Source organism: Poeciliopsis prolifica, unplaced genomic scaffold (assembly GCF_027474105.1).
Source record: "Poeciliopsis prolifica strain line A6 unplaced genomic scaffold, Auburn_PproV2 SCAFFOLD053, whole genome shotgun sequence".
Classification (NCBI taxonomy): domain Eukaryota; kingdom Metazoa; phylum Chordata; class Actinopteri; order Cyprinodontiformes; family Poeciliidae; genus Poeciliopsis; species Poeciliopsis prolifica.
Window position 1 is genome coordinate 1,544,827 of NW_026562428.1, and position 16,860 is coordinate 1,561,686.

The 16,860-nt window shown below is 44.3% G+C and overlaps 1 protein-coding gene across 1 annotated transcript in view; it reads left to right on the forward strand.

Annotated features, from left to right (window-relative positions):
• The window catches only part of LOC129378661 (receptor tyrosine-protein kinase erbB-4-like), an 81,043-nt gene extending 65,248 nt beyond the window's left edge, over window positions 1-15,795 (forward strand). Inside the window, exons 20-26 of the mRNA XM_055059051.1 lie at window positions 441-602; window positions 2,955-3,030; window positions 3,146-3,292; window positions 5,878-5,975; window positions 6,066-6,236; window positions 8,149-8,434; window positions 8,943-15,795. Of these exons, the coding sequence (XP_054915026.1) occupies window positions 441-602; window positions 2,955-3,030; window positions 3,146-3,292; window positions 5,878-5,975; window positions 6,066-6,236; window positions 8,149-8,434; window positions 8,943-9,778 (1,776 nt within the window). The 3' untranslated portion in view covers window positions 9,779-15,795. The remainder of the gene's footprint in view (window positions 1-440; window positions 603-2,954; window positions 3,031-3,145; window positions 3,293-5,877; window positions 5,976-6,065; window positions 6,237-8,148; window positions 8,435-8,942) is intronic.
• Window positions 15,796-16,860: the final 1,065 nt, after the last annotated feature.

Genomic DNA, 16,860 nt, shown 5'->3' on the forward strand with positions numbered 1-16,860 from the left:
GAAGTATTTGAACTATAGTGTGGTGAGAGGAAAAATGTTAGATATTAACTATAAACTAAACAAACCCACGCTGCACCGCCAACCTTCTCTGGTATCTAAAGAAAACAATGCAAACATGTTTCACTCTCCGCAATCCCAAGACCTGTTGGGATTGAAAAGGCTCACAAAACTTTCCCTTTGTGGTTTGCAGGTGTGAGAATAAACTTTCTGACACTTCTGAACTGCTTAGAGTCATGCACATGAGATATTATAGCGATTATACATCAAATCTAAATGTCTGCATGGGTGTGAAGTTAATGCTGATGACAGTTATGACAATAATTTCACGTTAGTGCTGACATTTAATGCCTCAGCGGTCTTAGGCTTGAGATTTAAAAAGATAAATGGCTCCACGATAGGATTGATCATCGTCTCTCTGTCTGTCTTCCCCCTCCTCTCAGGGGATGATGTACCTGGAGGAAAGGCGGTTAGTCCACAGAGACCTGGCGGCTCGGAACGTGCTCGTCAAGTCCCCCAACCACATCAAGATCACCGACTTCGGCTTGGCCCGGCTCCTGGATGCCGACGAGAAGGAGTACAACGCAGACGGGGGCAAGGTTGGTGTAAGTGGAAACCTGAGAACGTCTCGGTGTGGTTAGACAGAAAATAGTGGGTACAACGTTCCCCAACGATGGGTGATGATTCTTCATAAGCGGATACATCATCACTTGTACATAAGATGCACACAATACCTCATAATTTGGCAGCTTGTAGCTTGTAACATCAGATTTGCAGGTGACCCAACTGTCATTTTTAATATCTAAGATGTCAAGAAGACAGACTGACCAATGGACAGTCTATCTGGAGGTCATCCGCTCCTGGAAAGACTCCTGAATCTCCTAGAAATGTCTTTCTTTGTAGATTTGCTGACTGCGATGCGTTTGTAGCACCTGAGCAAACGTTCTGGCAGCACAAAATGGGATAATCTCCGAGGTCATTGCTGTACAGCAGAGTGTCGGTACCAGATTAAGAGATTTAATTCTGAATAAAGTCATAATATCATGACAATCAAGTCAGTAGTAGAATAAAAACATGTCATTATCAGAAGAAAGTCATGCAATTCTAAGAAAAAAGTTGTTTTAAAGAGAACTGAGCTTCCAGTTCTTCTAAGTAAAGTCAATCATTTCAAAGTCCTGGTAATAATTTGATGCTAATGTGTTAAAACATGATTTCCTCACTTGTAAAACTGATACCAAAGTATAACTTCACAAGATGCTCACCATTAATGATTTATGGTGTGTGTTTTTTTGTGTAACCTTCTCATACAAATTTTATTTCGACTTTTTTCTTCTCTTTTTTTTTTTAACTCTGCGCTTATAATATTCTAACCTTATTCTCGAAATGTCATGCCTTTATTCTTGTGTCTTCACGAAACCTTCATTCTTGAAATAAAAAAAAAAACATTTTCTTCCTCTGGCGCCAACACTCCCGTTTATTTTCACGGCCAGGAACAGAGGAGAGCTGTTCTCAGATGTCCCGCCCAGTAAACACTCATTTTGAGTGTCAATACGACCAACGACCCGGCGAGACTCTGTCTTCTCCCAGACGACCTTGCGCGCACAGAGCCGTGATTTTCTCCCGACATCCTCACGCAACGGCGCCGCAAATTACTTTCCACGTCTCTTAACCGGCAGCGTTTATAACCAGCAATCAAATAGCTATTTTCTGCCTGCTCAGCGGCACGGAAACGGAAAAATTGTTAACAGCAACGGCCGAGCCGCGGAGCTGTGTGTCGCCTCTTTCTCGGTGGAAATTAATTGTAACAGTTAGCCGCCTGAAAGGAATGAGCAGAATGGCAAAATTTGGAAGGTTTTCTACTTCATATCCAGAGTTTTATCAAGTATTCAACTGTTTTGACTTTGCTTTTTAAACTGTTTTCATCCTGTCGAAATTGTACATATTTCATATCCAATATGACCGCAGAAATAAGTAAAACCGTATCCGTTCTCTGATGGGAGAATGTCGGAAACAGTTTGTTTTATAGAATTTCGAGGCTCTTCGTCCCAGCAAACAACGGAGTCGGGTTGTTTTGTTCGCGGACCGCATCAATCAGGAGCCCTCCACCCCCCCACTGCTTCAGACCCACTACGCAAAATTGCCCTGATCAACTCCCGTTATTAAATTGGCTTTTCATTGCCACATCTATTCGGCTGGAGGCCCGAAAGGCTCGCCGCCGCACGTCGAGTACGGGCTGTTATTGCTGACGGACGGGGGGCGCTGGGGGGCGACGGGGGAGGGGGGAGAATGATTTCATAACCAGAGCGAGTCGCAAGCAGCCATCTGAGTGATTGACTCCATGTTGGTTTTCACTGATGCCTTGATAAATGAGAGCCGTTGTCAGCACATCTGCATGTTCTCGGTAAAAATAGACGCGACGCGGGAGATCCATCAACAGGAAGTGGAGGTGCAACCTGAAGCTTGTCATTTCCTTCTTTCTTTTCCATTTCCCTAAAGAGAGTGCGTGTGTATGTGTGTGTGCCGGGCAAGGAGGTTGACGCCCCAACATGAAAACATGGAAACGGGGAGCATAATTGGCCTCCTGTGAGTTTGGGAATCATGTTGCTGTTAGGAAAGGTGACCGTCAGGAAATCCGTGAGCGACGTTTCCCACCAACCCGTTGGAAACGTTCAGGTGAACTGGGAATACATAAATGCGTAAACCTCCTGCAGCCGTGAAACATGCATGTTCGTAAAACGCAGACTCAGCTGAGTTCGCTCAATACAAGGGTAGCAGAAAAGTGGTCATTCAGATTCAGACGGATTTTCCTTTCCTTTTTTTTTTTTCCTACATTTCGCTAAATGTTTCACACGAACACGCTGGAGTAAACCCACAACATCCAACCCATACCTCATACAAGAGGAATGAATTATTATTGAGTTAATAATCCTATTCTATTGATATTCCTATCTCCTCAGATGCCCATCAAGTGGATGGCTCTGGAGTGCATCCACTACAGGAAGTTCACCCATCAGAGCGACGTGTGGAGCTACGGTGGGTGCTAAACGCCAAGTCCTGTTCCCTTCGTCCGCCTCACCGTGTCTCACCTCTCGTCTCTCCTCTTCCTCTCCTTCTTGTCCGCGTTTTCCCGGATGCGTCGCGGCGAAAGGAGTGACCATCTGGGAGCTGATGACATTCGGAGGCAAACCGTACGACGGCATCCCCACGCGGGAGATCCCAGACATCCTGGAGAAGGGCGAGCGACTGCCGCAGCCTCCCATATGCACCATCGACGTCTACATGGTCATGGTGAAATGTGAGCGGACGCACACACTCCAGAAAACACCCGTGATGAAATGTGTGCTTCACGTGAGGCAAGGCGGAGAGTTTTGTCGCTGCTTTTAGCCTGGAAACAGAAAAAATCAATCAGTAACTGAAACCACAGAGCTGTAGGTTAGTATGCGGCTGGTGTCAGCACTTCTAGAGACCGCTAATTAAAATTAAAACGTTACATCTGGAGTAATGCAGGAGTGGCTGGGATTACATGCTGGATCCATGGCCGGAGTAGAAGCTACTTTGATGATGTTGTCAGGCAGCTAGTAGACAGAGAGTAGAAGAAGTTGCTGCTGGAAGATCAGCAGAATCCAATGAGCTCAGAAAAGTTTATTTATTTAGTTCTGACTCCCAGCAAAGGTCTTCAACAGGGTTCTGTCAGAATGTTTGTTCTTTTGGATTAATATATCTACTGTTATCAGAGTCTTTAAGTTAAATGTTTGCAAGGACAAAAGTTTGCAAACCGTTTTTTTTTTTTTACCCCAATGCTCCTTTGCTGAAGTTGTTACAAATCAGTTGGACTTTAATAAAAAAATAAAATGTTAATATTCATCTGCTGAGAAGTCGTTGATGAGCCGCTGCCTCCTAGAGAGGCAGCCAGGATGATGACATGCTGGTTTAACTCCGTGACGGACGGGCCGGCCTCACCAGAGACTCCGGTCCGGTTCTTTGTTGGTGCCATCCTCCATCTGGAGCGCCACGCTTCCTCGCCCCCAAACTTCTCTCCAGCTCATACCGCCCGTCCAAAGCCTCATCCGATCCCCCCGCCGCCACCCTCCAGGCCGCTTCCAGAACCCCGGTGCTTCTGGGCCGGGTTGCCGACTGATCCACCCTCCCATATTTCCAGGAAGCGCTCCAGACGCACGTTGCCAGGACATGCTGCAGGCTGTGCCAGCCACCGGCTTCTTGGCCGGATTCCCCCGTGCCGTCTGGTCATCACTCAACCCCGTCTGAACTCATCCGTGTCTGAAACGCCCCGAAAAAAATCAATCCATACAAAATGTGTTCCTGGTTATCTGGGCTTTTGTCGCACAGTTACGGAAACCTGAACATTCCTCTTGATTCTCATGAAGGTAAGCTTAGACAGAGGTTCTGCTCTGATCAAACAGGAAGTTGGAGTATCTGACGGTGTACAACGAGTTTGACTGGACCAAGGCAGAGGCCATTTCACTCCCCTATTTCTCACACTTTTATTTTCCCTCCTTTTGGTTGATACTTTCCTTTTAATTGATGCATGGAATTGTTTTTCCAGCAATATTAGGATCAGAAAAACACAGTAAATGTCTTATTCAAGAAGCTGTTCAGGTCGATGGGTTTCCTCCGCATGTTCTTTTTAGTTTGTTTTTGGGGTTTTTTTTGACAACAGATTCTTTTTACTAAGCTTTTAAGAACTTTAGCACGCTAGCTCGCAAACAAATTCTATAAAACTATCAGAGCTTAAAAATAAGCAGTGAACATATTAGCATGTGCACTAACGGTGCACTCCACTGAAATGTCTCCCTAGCCTATTAGCAGGTTCCAAATTAAAAAGCAGAACACGAGCAAAGTGCTGCTTTCCAACACCAACACATCTCAGCATACTTGACTGATAACTCTCTTGTTCATTCTTGTCAAACGTCAAAGATCAGAACCCGGCTTGGTTGTTTTTCTGGATCCAGAACCTCTGATTTATTACTGCTCTTCTCAATGGTTTTAGATGCTTTTTTTTTTTTTTTTTCAAGCCCAGTCAACTCAACATGGTTAGCATGATATTTCTATGCCTGGAGGTTTGAGCGTGAACTTAAACACCTCCTCAATAATTCAACTAAATACTAGAAACCATTCTGAAGTAGTTAGAATGTTGTATCCAGAAGAGTTATTCACCTTCAATTATTTTTCATGACGTGCATTGTTTTTTTTAATTTTGGAGCAACACTCGGCTGTCAGAGTGCTGGAGGAGGTAATGGAGGTCATGTCAGTGAAATCAGCAGCTCTGCCCAGTCGCCACCTGCCGCTTTCGCTTCCTCTTCAGGGATTAGCTGTGTTTACTGCGGCTGGAGACTGAGGGAGAGAGAAACACGGACCTTGGACTCGACGACGAAGTAAAAAGCAGAAATATGCTTTACTCCTCCTTTTAACTGCCTCTTCAAACGGCCTTGAGCGGCACACTTCATTCTGCGATTGTGCGGGACTCGATTAAAAAAAGGCATCGCCGCTGCTCAACTGGCGTTCTGTGGAGAAACGAAGGTCGAACTTATACTGGAGGAAAATGAAATGGAGGTTGTGTTTGTTTTGTTCTCTTTTTTTTTTTTGCATCCAGGCATAAATTTAACTGATTTGGGGGACAATTGGGTGCCTCCTGTGAAAATACCCAAATGACATGTTTTCATGTGTCCCAATTTGCAGAGGAGCAGCAATGAATGGGCTGTGAAAGCCAGAGAAGGTCAGCACAAGTTTGTTTTGTTAAAGACGGTGAAGAATCTTTAGAAAGGCCGAAGTGAAAGAAGCAGCAGATGGTTTCTCTCTCTCTTTCTCTTTCATCTGTTCTGATGTTTCTGAGCTTCTCTTTGTTGCCTGCTTTCTCCTCAGGCTGGATGATCGACGCAGACAGCAGGCCCAAGTTTAAGGAACTGGCTGCAGAGTTCTGCAGAATGGCCCGTGACCCCCAGCGGTACCTGGTCATCCAGGTACGCCCACTCATTTCGCGACGGCTATTTTCACAAACCGGATTTAGGAAGAGATTACGATCTCCGTTCCTGTTTCCGTCCGGGTGCCAGGGAGACGACCGCATGAAGCTGCCCAGCCCCAACGACAGCAAGTTCTTCCAGAGCCTGCTGGACGAGGAGGACCTGGACGACCTGATGGACGCCGAGGAGTACCTGGTGCCTCGAGGTTTCAACATGGCCGCCGCGTCTGGCTCCGCGAGGCCCCGCGTCGACTCCAACCGAGTAAGAGCTCCTCTCTCGTTCGGCGAGACATCTCCAGTTTGGTGACGTGATAAAACATCAGACCAAATGTCTCCGCAGTCAGACATGAACTCGGCACCAGTGAACGGATCGGCAGGTCTGGCAAACTGTACCTTCATAACCCACAACCTGTAACATATTACACTGGAAGCTAGCTACAATCATAACTCCCAACACGTAATTTAACAGATAATAATCGATAACCGTGAATGATCAGCACACAACATATTCTGTTGCCTACCTTCTGGTTTCTTCTGTTTTTCCTTTTTGTCCAAATGTCTCAGAACATCAAACAGACTCAATTTGTTCCATTTGTCATGGAGAAAAACGTTCAGAGCAACCCGGCCCAAAGTTAATGCGAAAACATCACAAATGAATGTTTCACCGTCTTTTGGTCTATTTGTCTCGTCACACTGAGTCAGACCTGCAGAGTAAAGAAGCCACTTAAAATCAGTTCCTACTGCGGCTGACAAAACACCAATCTGCTCAGAGTTACATAACCGTCGATACGTTTTGGACCATTTTTCATCATTTGCCATCAACGCACAATAATGCATTAGTCTGGAATCATACGAGGGGTTTTGCTAATTTTTGTGTGAATTTTGGTGAAAAACTGCTAACACTTGATAACACTCAACTCAGATTATTAGCCGGAAAGTTGGCTTCATCTGCAACACACGAGACAAACACTTTCCTGCATTAAAAACATTAAGAAAACGTTTTTCACAAACATTTAACAGACAAAAACTTCAAACTAGATCATTTGGGTCAGTTCAAATATTGGTTGTTCCACCAAACGTCTTCCTTTCTGAAGATTTCCCTCTCTGTATTTTGACCTTCCTGAGCCACCATAAGGACTCTGAATGGTTCGGAGCTTGGACTACAGCAGGGATTTCTTTTTGCGAATGCGCTGCCTGTTGCTTCATTTCCATTCCAGCAGTCTCCCTTCAATCTGGACTCTTTATGCTCTCGGCTCCCCAGGCCCCCAGTATTACTCAGCGCTTTCTAAGCAAATAACACTTCCCCACCTAAACGGCCCGAGCCGTTTGGTAATGGACAATAACAGCAGGCTAATGCAGTATGCACCTCGGGCTGCAGGAACATGCAGTCTGCATGTTGGAGGACTGCAACTTCTCCTGTAATTGCTGCTCAGCATTCAGCGCTTGATGAAGTGCAGAGAGCCGCCAGTCAGCCCATGGTGAGCCACGGTGGTGCGGCTTTTCTTCTGGGTTCTGGTTTGATGTCGGAGTGCGAAAGTTTCGTCTTCAGCCGGCCGACCAACCGTCTCTCACCACGTCTGACGGAGGGAGAAAGAAAAGACTGTGAAGGATTTACGCTTTTCAGGCTTCCTGCAAGATCTTTCTGTTAAAATCACATCAGACAAACGACAACAATCGGGTTGAAAAAAAAATGGATGGATGAACGATAAAACATCAGTTAGTTAGTTGGTGGGTCGGATGGATGGATGGATGGATGGATGGATGGATGGATGGATGGATGGATGGATGGATGGATGGATGGATGGATGGATGGATGGATGGATGGATGGATGGATGGATGGATGGATGGATGGATGGATGGATTGGATGGATGGATGGATGGATGGATGGATGGATGGATGGATGGATGGATGGATGGATGGATGGATGGATGGATGGATGGATGGATGGATGGATGGATGGATGGATGGATGGATGGATGGATGGATGGATGGATGGATGGATGGATGGAATAACCAGTTTATCCCTGCTGTTCATTAACTGTAACATTTGAAGTTATGATTGTGAATTAATAAGAACTTGTGGTTTATTCAACATATATTTAAATATAGTTATTAACCTGCAGCGTAAGCATCTGTGTTTCTATCATTTAAGAATGCCAATGTTTCCCTCAGAACCAGTTTGGCTATCGGGACGGGGGCCCGAACACGATGGAGGGGTCTCTGGTGGGGGCCCATGGTGGAGGGAACCAGGAGGCATCCAGCAGCCAGGGCCCGGTTCTGGAGGACCAGCGCTGTAACGGGAGCCTCCATAAAAGCAGCCAGAGCCAAGCCGGGGCGGAGGACCCCGGCGCCCAGAGGTACAGCGCCGACCCCACCATCTTCCTGGGGGACAGGACGTCCAGAGGGGACACCGACGAGGTCGGCTACATGACAGCCATGAAGGACAAGAGCTCCTCAGGTACTAGAAGCAGAAGCAAAGCATGATGGGACTTCCCATGGTGTTCCTCATCGCCTCGCCGTAGCATGCTTCACTTCTTCATTTCATCTTGGCTTTATTGATTAACATTCTGAATGAGTTTGCATCAACAGCGGTTTGTGTCAGCTCCCACCACAGAACCATGCTCTGCCTTTGATCATAACTTAGCGCACCAGGCCTTTTCCTGATTCCTGAGCTGCCTCAAATGCAACAAAGCCCCAAGCAAAACGCATCTGAGCGGAGGCGAGAGATCGATGGAAGCAGTGGAGGCTCGTTGTTTTTTCCACTCTGACCCCAGCAGATGGAGCTGCCAGGGCCAAAGAACTGCTGGCGTCCTGCCCATCTGGTCCTCAGCAGCCGCCATGACCAACCCTCATTAGTCACTCATCTCTTTCCTTTAGATTCCATTCATTCGTATTTCCTTTTCCTTTGATTTCATGTCTGTCTGTCTGATGAGTTCACGGTCTTCTCCTTCTGATCTGTGCTGCAGAGTACCTGAACCCCGTTGAGGAGAACCCGTTTGTATCCAGACGTAAAAACGGTGAGATCCATGCCTTGGACAACCCGGGCTACCACAGCACGCCCAGCAGTCAGCCCAAAGGAGAGGACGAGTACATCAACGAGCCCCTTTACCTCAACACCTTCCACAGTCCTGCTGAGCTGGGACTGGAAGCCCTGAGAAGGAACGGTCTCCCCTTACCCAGCATGCCTCCGTCCTCCATCTCAGCCTCAACGCCAGGCTCCCACCTGCCGCTCACTATTCAGACCAGTCTGCCCCACTACACCCTATCCTCAGCCCAGCCGTCTCCGGCCGGCCTGCCCTGCCTCCATGCTCCAGCAGCTCACATCCTCCACGCCCATAACGCCATCAAACCTGCAGGGCTGACTGGAAATCCAGGTGGCTCCATCCCTCCCAGCCAAACAGGAACTTCTGCTCCAGCCCCGGTGAGCCAAACAGGTTCCCTGTCCACCTCAGCCACCCTGGGCCACGGTAGCCTGCCAGCCTACCAGAGCTACACCACCTCCCATCCCGGCAGCCTGCTGAAGCATGGAGGGCATACGTCAGGGAAGGCTAGCGGGAAGAAGCTCAAGGTAACCTTTGACAATCCTGAATATTGGCAGCACAGCTTGCCTCCAAAATCCTCCTTACAGGTGGCCCCTGAGGGAGCCCAGGGAGGCCCCGCCAACGCCAAGCTTTTCTACAAGCAGAATGGACACATACGGCCCCCGGTGGCTGAAAACTCTGAGTACATGTCTGAATTTGCCCTGAAGTCCGGCACCGTTCTGCCGCCTCCACCCTATAGGCAGAGAAACACTGTGGTCTAGATCATCCACCAGCTCTAGCCTCCTGCCACCCAGACATCCTTTCTGGTTCCACCATCAGTGGCGTCAAAGACCCGCCTGACTCTTTCCAGAGATTGCGCCATCTGCTGTAGCAACATCCAAAGGAGTTGGACAGGAACAACCAACTCAGACACCTTCCCTATATCCAGTCCATTTCCGTTTTTTTGTAGATAGAGACTATCTTCCAGCGCATTGAGACGGCCGAGGCAACAAAGATCAGGCGACGAAAGATGGAGGCATTCTGTGATGTTGGCGCACAACTCTCAGACTTAAAAGGATCAAACTCTGGGGTCATGAACTCACTGCCAGCCACCTCAGTGTTACTTTTGTGAGAGAAACACAAGGTTTTCTGTTATTTTCCAGCAAAAAAAAAAAAACCTTACAAAGCCAGAAGATGAGCAATAGATTCCGAAACAAGAAAAATTAGTCAGGTTTTGCGATGAAAGAAAGCAAAACGAGGGAAACTGAGGCAGAGTTTGGTTTAGTTTTTGGAGAGAGCAGCAGAATCAAAGCTATCAGCTATATTCAGTGTTTTTGCCTTCCGGATTATACCGCGTGTTCTTGACTTTTCCATTGAATATGTGAAACCCATCTAATCCTACTGTTACTGTGATACTGTGACGGCCAGAACTACAGTGATCTCTTTTATTTGTAGTTCAACCACAAACTGTAAACTAATCGCCTGAAAATCTCCTGGGCAACAACAGCTTTTTTTTTTTTCTTTGTTGTAAACTTTGGAGATTATGATAAGAACAATGAAGGAACAAAAACAAAAAAAAAGTACACTGTTATTACTTTTCTATACACTGGTTCCAGTGCGGAAAAGCTGCATTTTTGACACTGGTTTTCCATTCACACCGCAACGCGAACTTTGAGGAGTAAATGTTGTTATGGAAATTGTTGCATCCAGCCAAAATGTGTGTGAAGATCGTCCAAAGAGGGTCAGATCTCAAAGTGCTGATCACAGAATGTCAGACATCTAGTGGGAGGATGAGGGAAGCCGACTAATGAAGACCTCAAGGAATGAAGAAGGCAGCACCAGCAGAGCACAGACTACTTTTTAATGTGTGGATCTGGGTTTGCATCAGTGTGACTGGGATGAGTGCGTGTGTGTGTTTGTTTCAACAAGCCAGCCTGGCCCCTTTGAGAACGAGAGAAAAACAAGTTGCAGAAATGAGCCGCAGTGTAATTGACAGCTACAGATATCAACCAGCAGCAGGCCTAAACAAAGGCTTTTAGATGTACGGATAATGAGAAATCAAGGGTCAACCGAAGGCTCTTAGAGCGGGCCAGTGCCAACAAATCTCAAGAAACATTTCAAAGTCCCCGCAAATCTGCTTTGTTGAGTTCAGGAACGCGAGGTTTCACACTGGATCTGTCGACAAACCCTTCACAGGCATCGATTTGGTCCTGAAATGTTGATGGAAGCCATGTTTTTTTTTTTTTGACGTTCTGGAAGCCGTTTCATGGGTAACATAAACTACGTTACTCATAGGACACCAATACCTTAAACTCTTTTAAGTTAACCTACCAGCTATCGGGTGGTGTAGCATTGCGGTTAGCTTGTTAGCTTTAGCAACATGACTGACCATGTCTTCACTTTGTAACTTGAAGCTCTGTACACACTTAAACTCTGGCCACACCAGCACTTCCTCAAGCATCTCCTTAAAATTGTTGAGGTAAAACACCTTGGTGAACCTCAACACCGGTAACCAAACCACGCCTACTTCTTCTTTCCACTAGAACAGTTTTTTTTTTTATGTTATTGTTTTTACCAAAATAATTAGAAATTTTTGTACCGATAGTGCTTCCGTCTTTAGTTGGTGTCTGTAGGTCTATAGGTTTCTTCACAAAGTGTCTCCTAAATAGACACTTTGTGTCTATTTAGGAGACCAAATGACAACTTTGGTTTATTAAGCATAGTTATGATGACCTAAAAGACCAAGGACATTTTCTGTTAAGCATGTAATTTGCTTAATATTGGTTTAATAAATGAATTAGTTTGACTGGACTCGGACTAAATGGTTTAAAAAACCTTTACATATTATTGGCCTTGATGCCATACAGTCCAACCGGGTTCCTAGGGCCTTTGGGAGAGAAGCTAGCCCACAGCACCATAGATCCTCCACCGTATTCAACAATGAACATGAGGTGGAAATACTCTTGGTTTATTTTAGTTGTATGTTTGGCATAAGTAGTTGTGTAAAAAACTGGAATTTGTAATAGTTAAACCTTTCACCTTTAATTGGGGTTGCTTTTACTTTTTTTTTTTTCTAACATAACGTTGGTCTCCCTCCCTCAGAAACTGTACATATTTTTAAATTATTCAGCATAGCCTCAGTCCAAAAAGAAACCCACAGAAACAGAGCCGTTTGATCAGAGCCGAAGTCAAACGTGGCGAAAGCTTCAGATTTTCTGTTATAAATACGCAAAATCAAAGCACCACAACTGTACCGTATTATATCAACTGCTGCCAAAATAACCTAACACAGTGATTAGTAACAATGACTTTTTCACACTTGTTTTCAGTTTTGAAATTAAGACTAATTAATAAAGAATGCTAAGCTAATATTTTGAACAGATTTATACGCACATTTTACGTTCTTGTAGCGCCATAAGTCATTTGATTGATTTGTCATTTATTTAAACAGATAACAGCCTCTAGGCAAAATCCACGGATCCATTTCAGCGTGTGTTGACGGCGTCATTAAATGTGTCCCCCTGTATTGTTCAGAATACCTGTGAAAAAACAATCGGTTCCTCTTTCCTCTCAAGAAAACAGTCGTTGAGTTCGACAACGATGCCGCTTCGGGCAAACTGCCACCAAGGAAGAAGAATGTTGGTGTTAAAAGTTTTTAAATGGCTAATATTGTTCACTTTGTATTGCTCAGCATTAAAACTGCCTTTTCAGGTGGTGGAAAACTCCATCTGAGCTATTTTCTTATTTACCTTCCTGACAGTTGTAAGCTGACAGGATTTGACGATGCACTTGTGAAAGCCTTGTACGTTTTTCATTTCCCCGGAGCGCTTTGATCAGAGACGCGGGTAGAAATTGTCTGTTTCCATCTTGTCCCACTGAAATATTCAACATGTTTTTCTGCGAGTTTAACACGTAAGAACTCAAATGTTTAAGCTTGAATTTGAGGAAAGTGATGCGTTCACTTTCCTCAACGTCAAATGTGTGAGGGGGTAAAATGTTCTTGTTCCAATGTTGTTGTTTTTTTTATGTTTAATGTAACCAGATTATGACTAATTCATAAAGTAGTATCTTGCAGCCACTTTTGGAGCTCTTAATTGTATGGAAAAGAAACTGAATTTATAATCAAAGTAAAAAATTTATAACTTCTTTCAGCTTATTTACACAGAGCAAAGGAAGCAACACTCAGTTCCAGGATTTTGAACTGAAAAAAAAAGACTGAGTGCAAATGAAGACATGCACTAAGATAAACTTCAGGAAAAGGCAAAATATATAAGAAACGACCAAGACCAAGAGGACAACTTAATTGTAAAAATACAGTGGCTCTATTTTAACCCAATCCAGTTTTTATTGACGTGGTGGTCTTTTCGGAGCCCGGCTGGACTTTCAGCGTCGATGAAAAAATTATTTCTTTTTGTGAAGGAAATGATTATTTTCGCTACACGTTTCAAATATATCTTGCTTTGATCCGGGGCAGTGTTACCTAACGCTATGGCCGGAGCATTCGGGTGACTCAGAGCAACAAAAACAGCCCTCAAACCGATGGGTTTATTTAATCCAAGTCCACACGTACACATCTTTTTTTATGTAACTTTCTGTATGGCTTCTTATTTGGGTTTTAGTTGCAAAAATCCTTGAAAAATATTTTTGAGCAGTTGGTTTCGTTGGCACAGAAAATGGGGAGCCCCAGAAGGCACCTTTGTGTTTTTACAGGCAGATTTTTTCTGTTCGGACAGATTTCTTTGTTATTTTAGAACACACTCGCATGTGTGTGAATCTCAATGTTTCTTTTGGAAAACCTGGTTTGTACTGCTGGCATGAATAACCCAAATACGATCTGTTGTTTTCACGGCTGGAGTTTTTTTTTTGTTTGTTTTTTTTCTCCAAAGTTTTCTTCCAGCCTAATTTTTATCTCGTGAATTTAATTTTATGTTACTGTTTAAGCAACAGCTCAAAGGCACGTTGCCTTGTTCCAAACAAAATAGCTTTTTAACACTTGCATAAATTCACCAGTTTTGGCTGTTGCCATTAAAAACCTGAACACAGGAAGGATGGATACGGGTAACGTTTCTTACAAACCCAATAATGTCTGTATGAATTAGTTTGAAGCTATTGTACCATCTAAGCCGATTTGTACTTTAAATATGAAAACCAGAAGATAAAAGATTTCTGCTGTCTAATGCACAGAAAGGCAAACAGCTGTGCTTGTTCACGAATTTAGCGAATGTATATTTTCCATATACACCAATTTTAAACGAAGGCCTGATGAAGACCTTCAACGTATAACTAATATTTTATTTAATAACTTAATTGTGAGCTTGGACCATATTATTTAAATGAATTTGTACAGTACGCCCAGAAGGCGCGAAAGACACTTTTAAAAAAAAAGAACAAAAAACATCGTTAACAAAATATTTTATTTATTTTTATTTAATAGTCTAACCATGTACTGTATGTGTGATGGAGGCATAAACACTGATTTTTAAAATATTGTTTCGCTCTACTGATAACCTGAAGCTACGTAGCAAAGGTCATTTCTTGGCTGGTTTTCTCCCATTCAGAATAAAGCAGAGTATGATATGTTGTAAATAATGTTTGCTTAAAGTGGTCGAGAATAACCTTGACATTGTTGTCCAGTGCACAACAAATTGAACGGATATTTGAGCAAATTCGACAGCACAAACCGGGACTGGAATATTTCAAGAGATGCCTGTGTGTGTGTGTGTGTGTGTGTGTGTGTGTGTGTGTGTGTGTGTGTGTGTATGTTTTCTCCATGCCATCAAGGACACGTAGTTCATCCACTGTACATTATTTAACATGTTTGTAAAAAAAAACTCCAACTCCCAAACTTTGATTTATTTATTTTTTTTAATCGCACAATTTGTCACGTGAATGAAAAGCCGCGCGCTCTTTTCCACAATAAAATACCAGATGGGTGAACCTGTACAGAATCTTTGGGGAGGGAATCCTCCAGAATTTATCTACACATACTACCACAACAAATGTGAATAGTATTTTTCTAAAGCACTGTAATGGCCGACGTGGTGAATTTGTACATAAAACGGGAGGCGACGCTTTGAATTTACATCGGCCTTTTCTCCGACTCTTGTTTTTTTTTTCCCCCCCTCCTGCTCATCACTACTTGTACAAAAAGAGACGTACATATTTGCTTTCTGTGACTGTATCTTTGGGATGGTGGGGATTTGATTTTCATAGTGCTTGTTGACCTTTTTATCATGTGAAACTACGTTCGGTGGCCCTCCTCCAGGCCTCAGTGGCTGTCCTCATGGATTTTTTTGTTGTTGTTTTATGTAGACGCTCAAACTCTACAAAAGTGACGCAGGCAGGCTAATAAGTGTAATTTAATATTTCCGTTCACACCTGCCAGGTTAACCCACCCATACTTACAAACATATTTTCCTTTTATTTAGCACCATAACTGTGAAACCAGTGCTGCCAACTAACCTAGACAGTGCTACTTGCTCTGCTTAGTTTCTACTAAATATATTACTGAGCCAAGTTTAACTCCATCCTTTCCCTGAAAGGCAGAGCACATCTTTCTCGACCACTTTGTTTCCCGTTTCATTTTTTTGCATGCTTTTCGAGGTGATGTGAAGGAGAGAAGCTTCTCGCCTTCGCCCTTCCACGCTTTCTCCTCTTCTCGAGCATCTCTCTCTTCAAGTCCTTGGAAATCACGCCCAAAGCTTTATATCAGAGAAATACCCTTCCTCATGTTTGTTACATGAATCTGTCAAAAGTATATTTTTAATTTAATATAAATAAAGATTGATTCTGTATTGTTTGCGGTCATTTCTTGGCGTGATTCTTTCCACGTGTGCTCACATTTTGACTGGTGGCTTTCTTTTGGAGATTTGGGGAATTCTGGTAACTTTGGGAAGTGGAGTCTTGGAAACACCTGGAATTTCCAATCATTTAAATCTCCTTAGCTGGGAAACGAGCCCAAGTGATCACCTCCACACCACCGTGGATCATGGTTTGTAGGAGCTAACGGAGGCTACGATTCCTTGTCCTAATTTTGGCAAAACATTTTTATGTTTTTTGTTTTCTTTTTCCTAGGCGCTGACTTTCAGGTGGATTTGTTTCCTCCGGATGTTGATCTCAGAGAAGCTGCGGTCCAGGTTCGAGCACACCCCACACCCCACCTGACGCGCCGACATTCAAGCTTCAACAACAAAACCCAACAGATGTCGTCCGCAATTAATAACACGCCACGGTCTGCTTCCTCTGACCCGACGCCTTCAGATCAGCGCCGCAGATGAAGACCACGCGCATCAAACGGTCTGCGGCGGAGGAAGAGTCAGCCGCAGCCCGGCGTTTTGCTCTCGTTTCCCTCCTGCCCCGTGCTGCGCTTAATCCACTGTTTACCCAAGCGTCGGTTACGTAAACTGGCATCGGCAACATCGTTTGCTATGCAGCGCTCCTCCAGTTCTGCTCTGGCTTTCATTTCCATCATAAATAATACAAAACTGTCCAGTGGCAGAATACGAGCTTTCTGAAGTCGCTGCTATTAATACTAATCAGGCAACGGCTTGCTTAAAGTAAACACTTTATGAACAGAAGCCTCCCTCCCCTCACTTTCTTCTCCTTTTTATCCCCTCTATTCATCTCCTCAGAGCACTGAGACTCAATTAGCAAGCACATCTAGTTCCACCATAGTGATATAGGATAGGAGGGGTTGTTCTGCTGCACTGGGACTCCATTTCAACTTGTTCCCGCTATACGTCTTTAGAGCACATTCCACATCTCCATACGGTCTGAAGATGAGACAGACATTTTCTTTCCAGAAATGGTTTATTCAAAGCCCCTTCCTTGCCTTGCTGGGGTCACAGTTTGCACTTTCTACTTG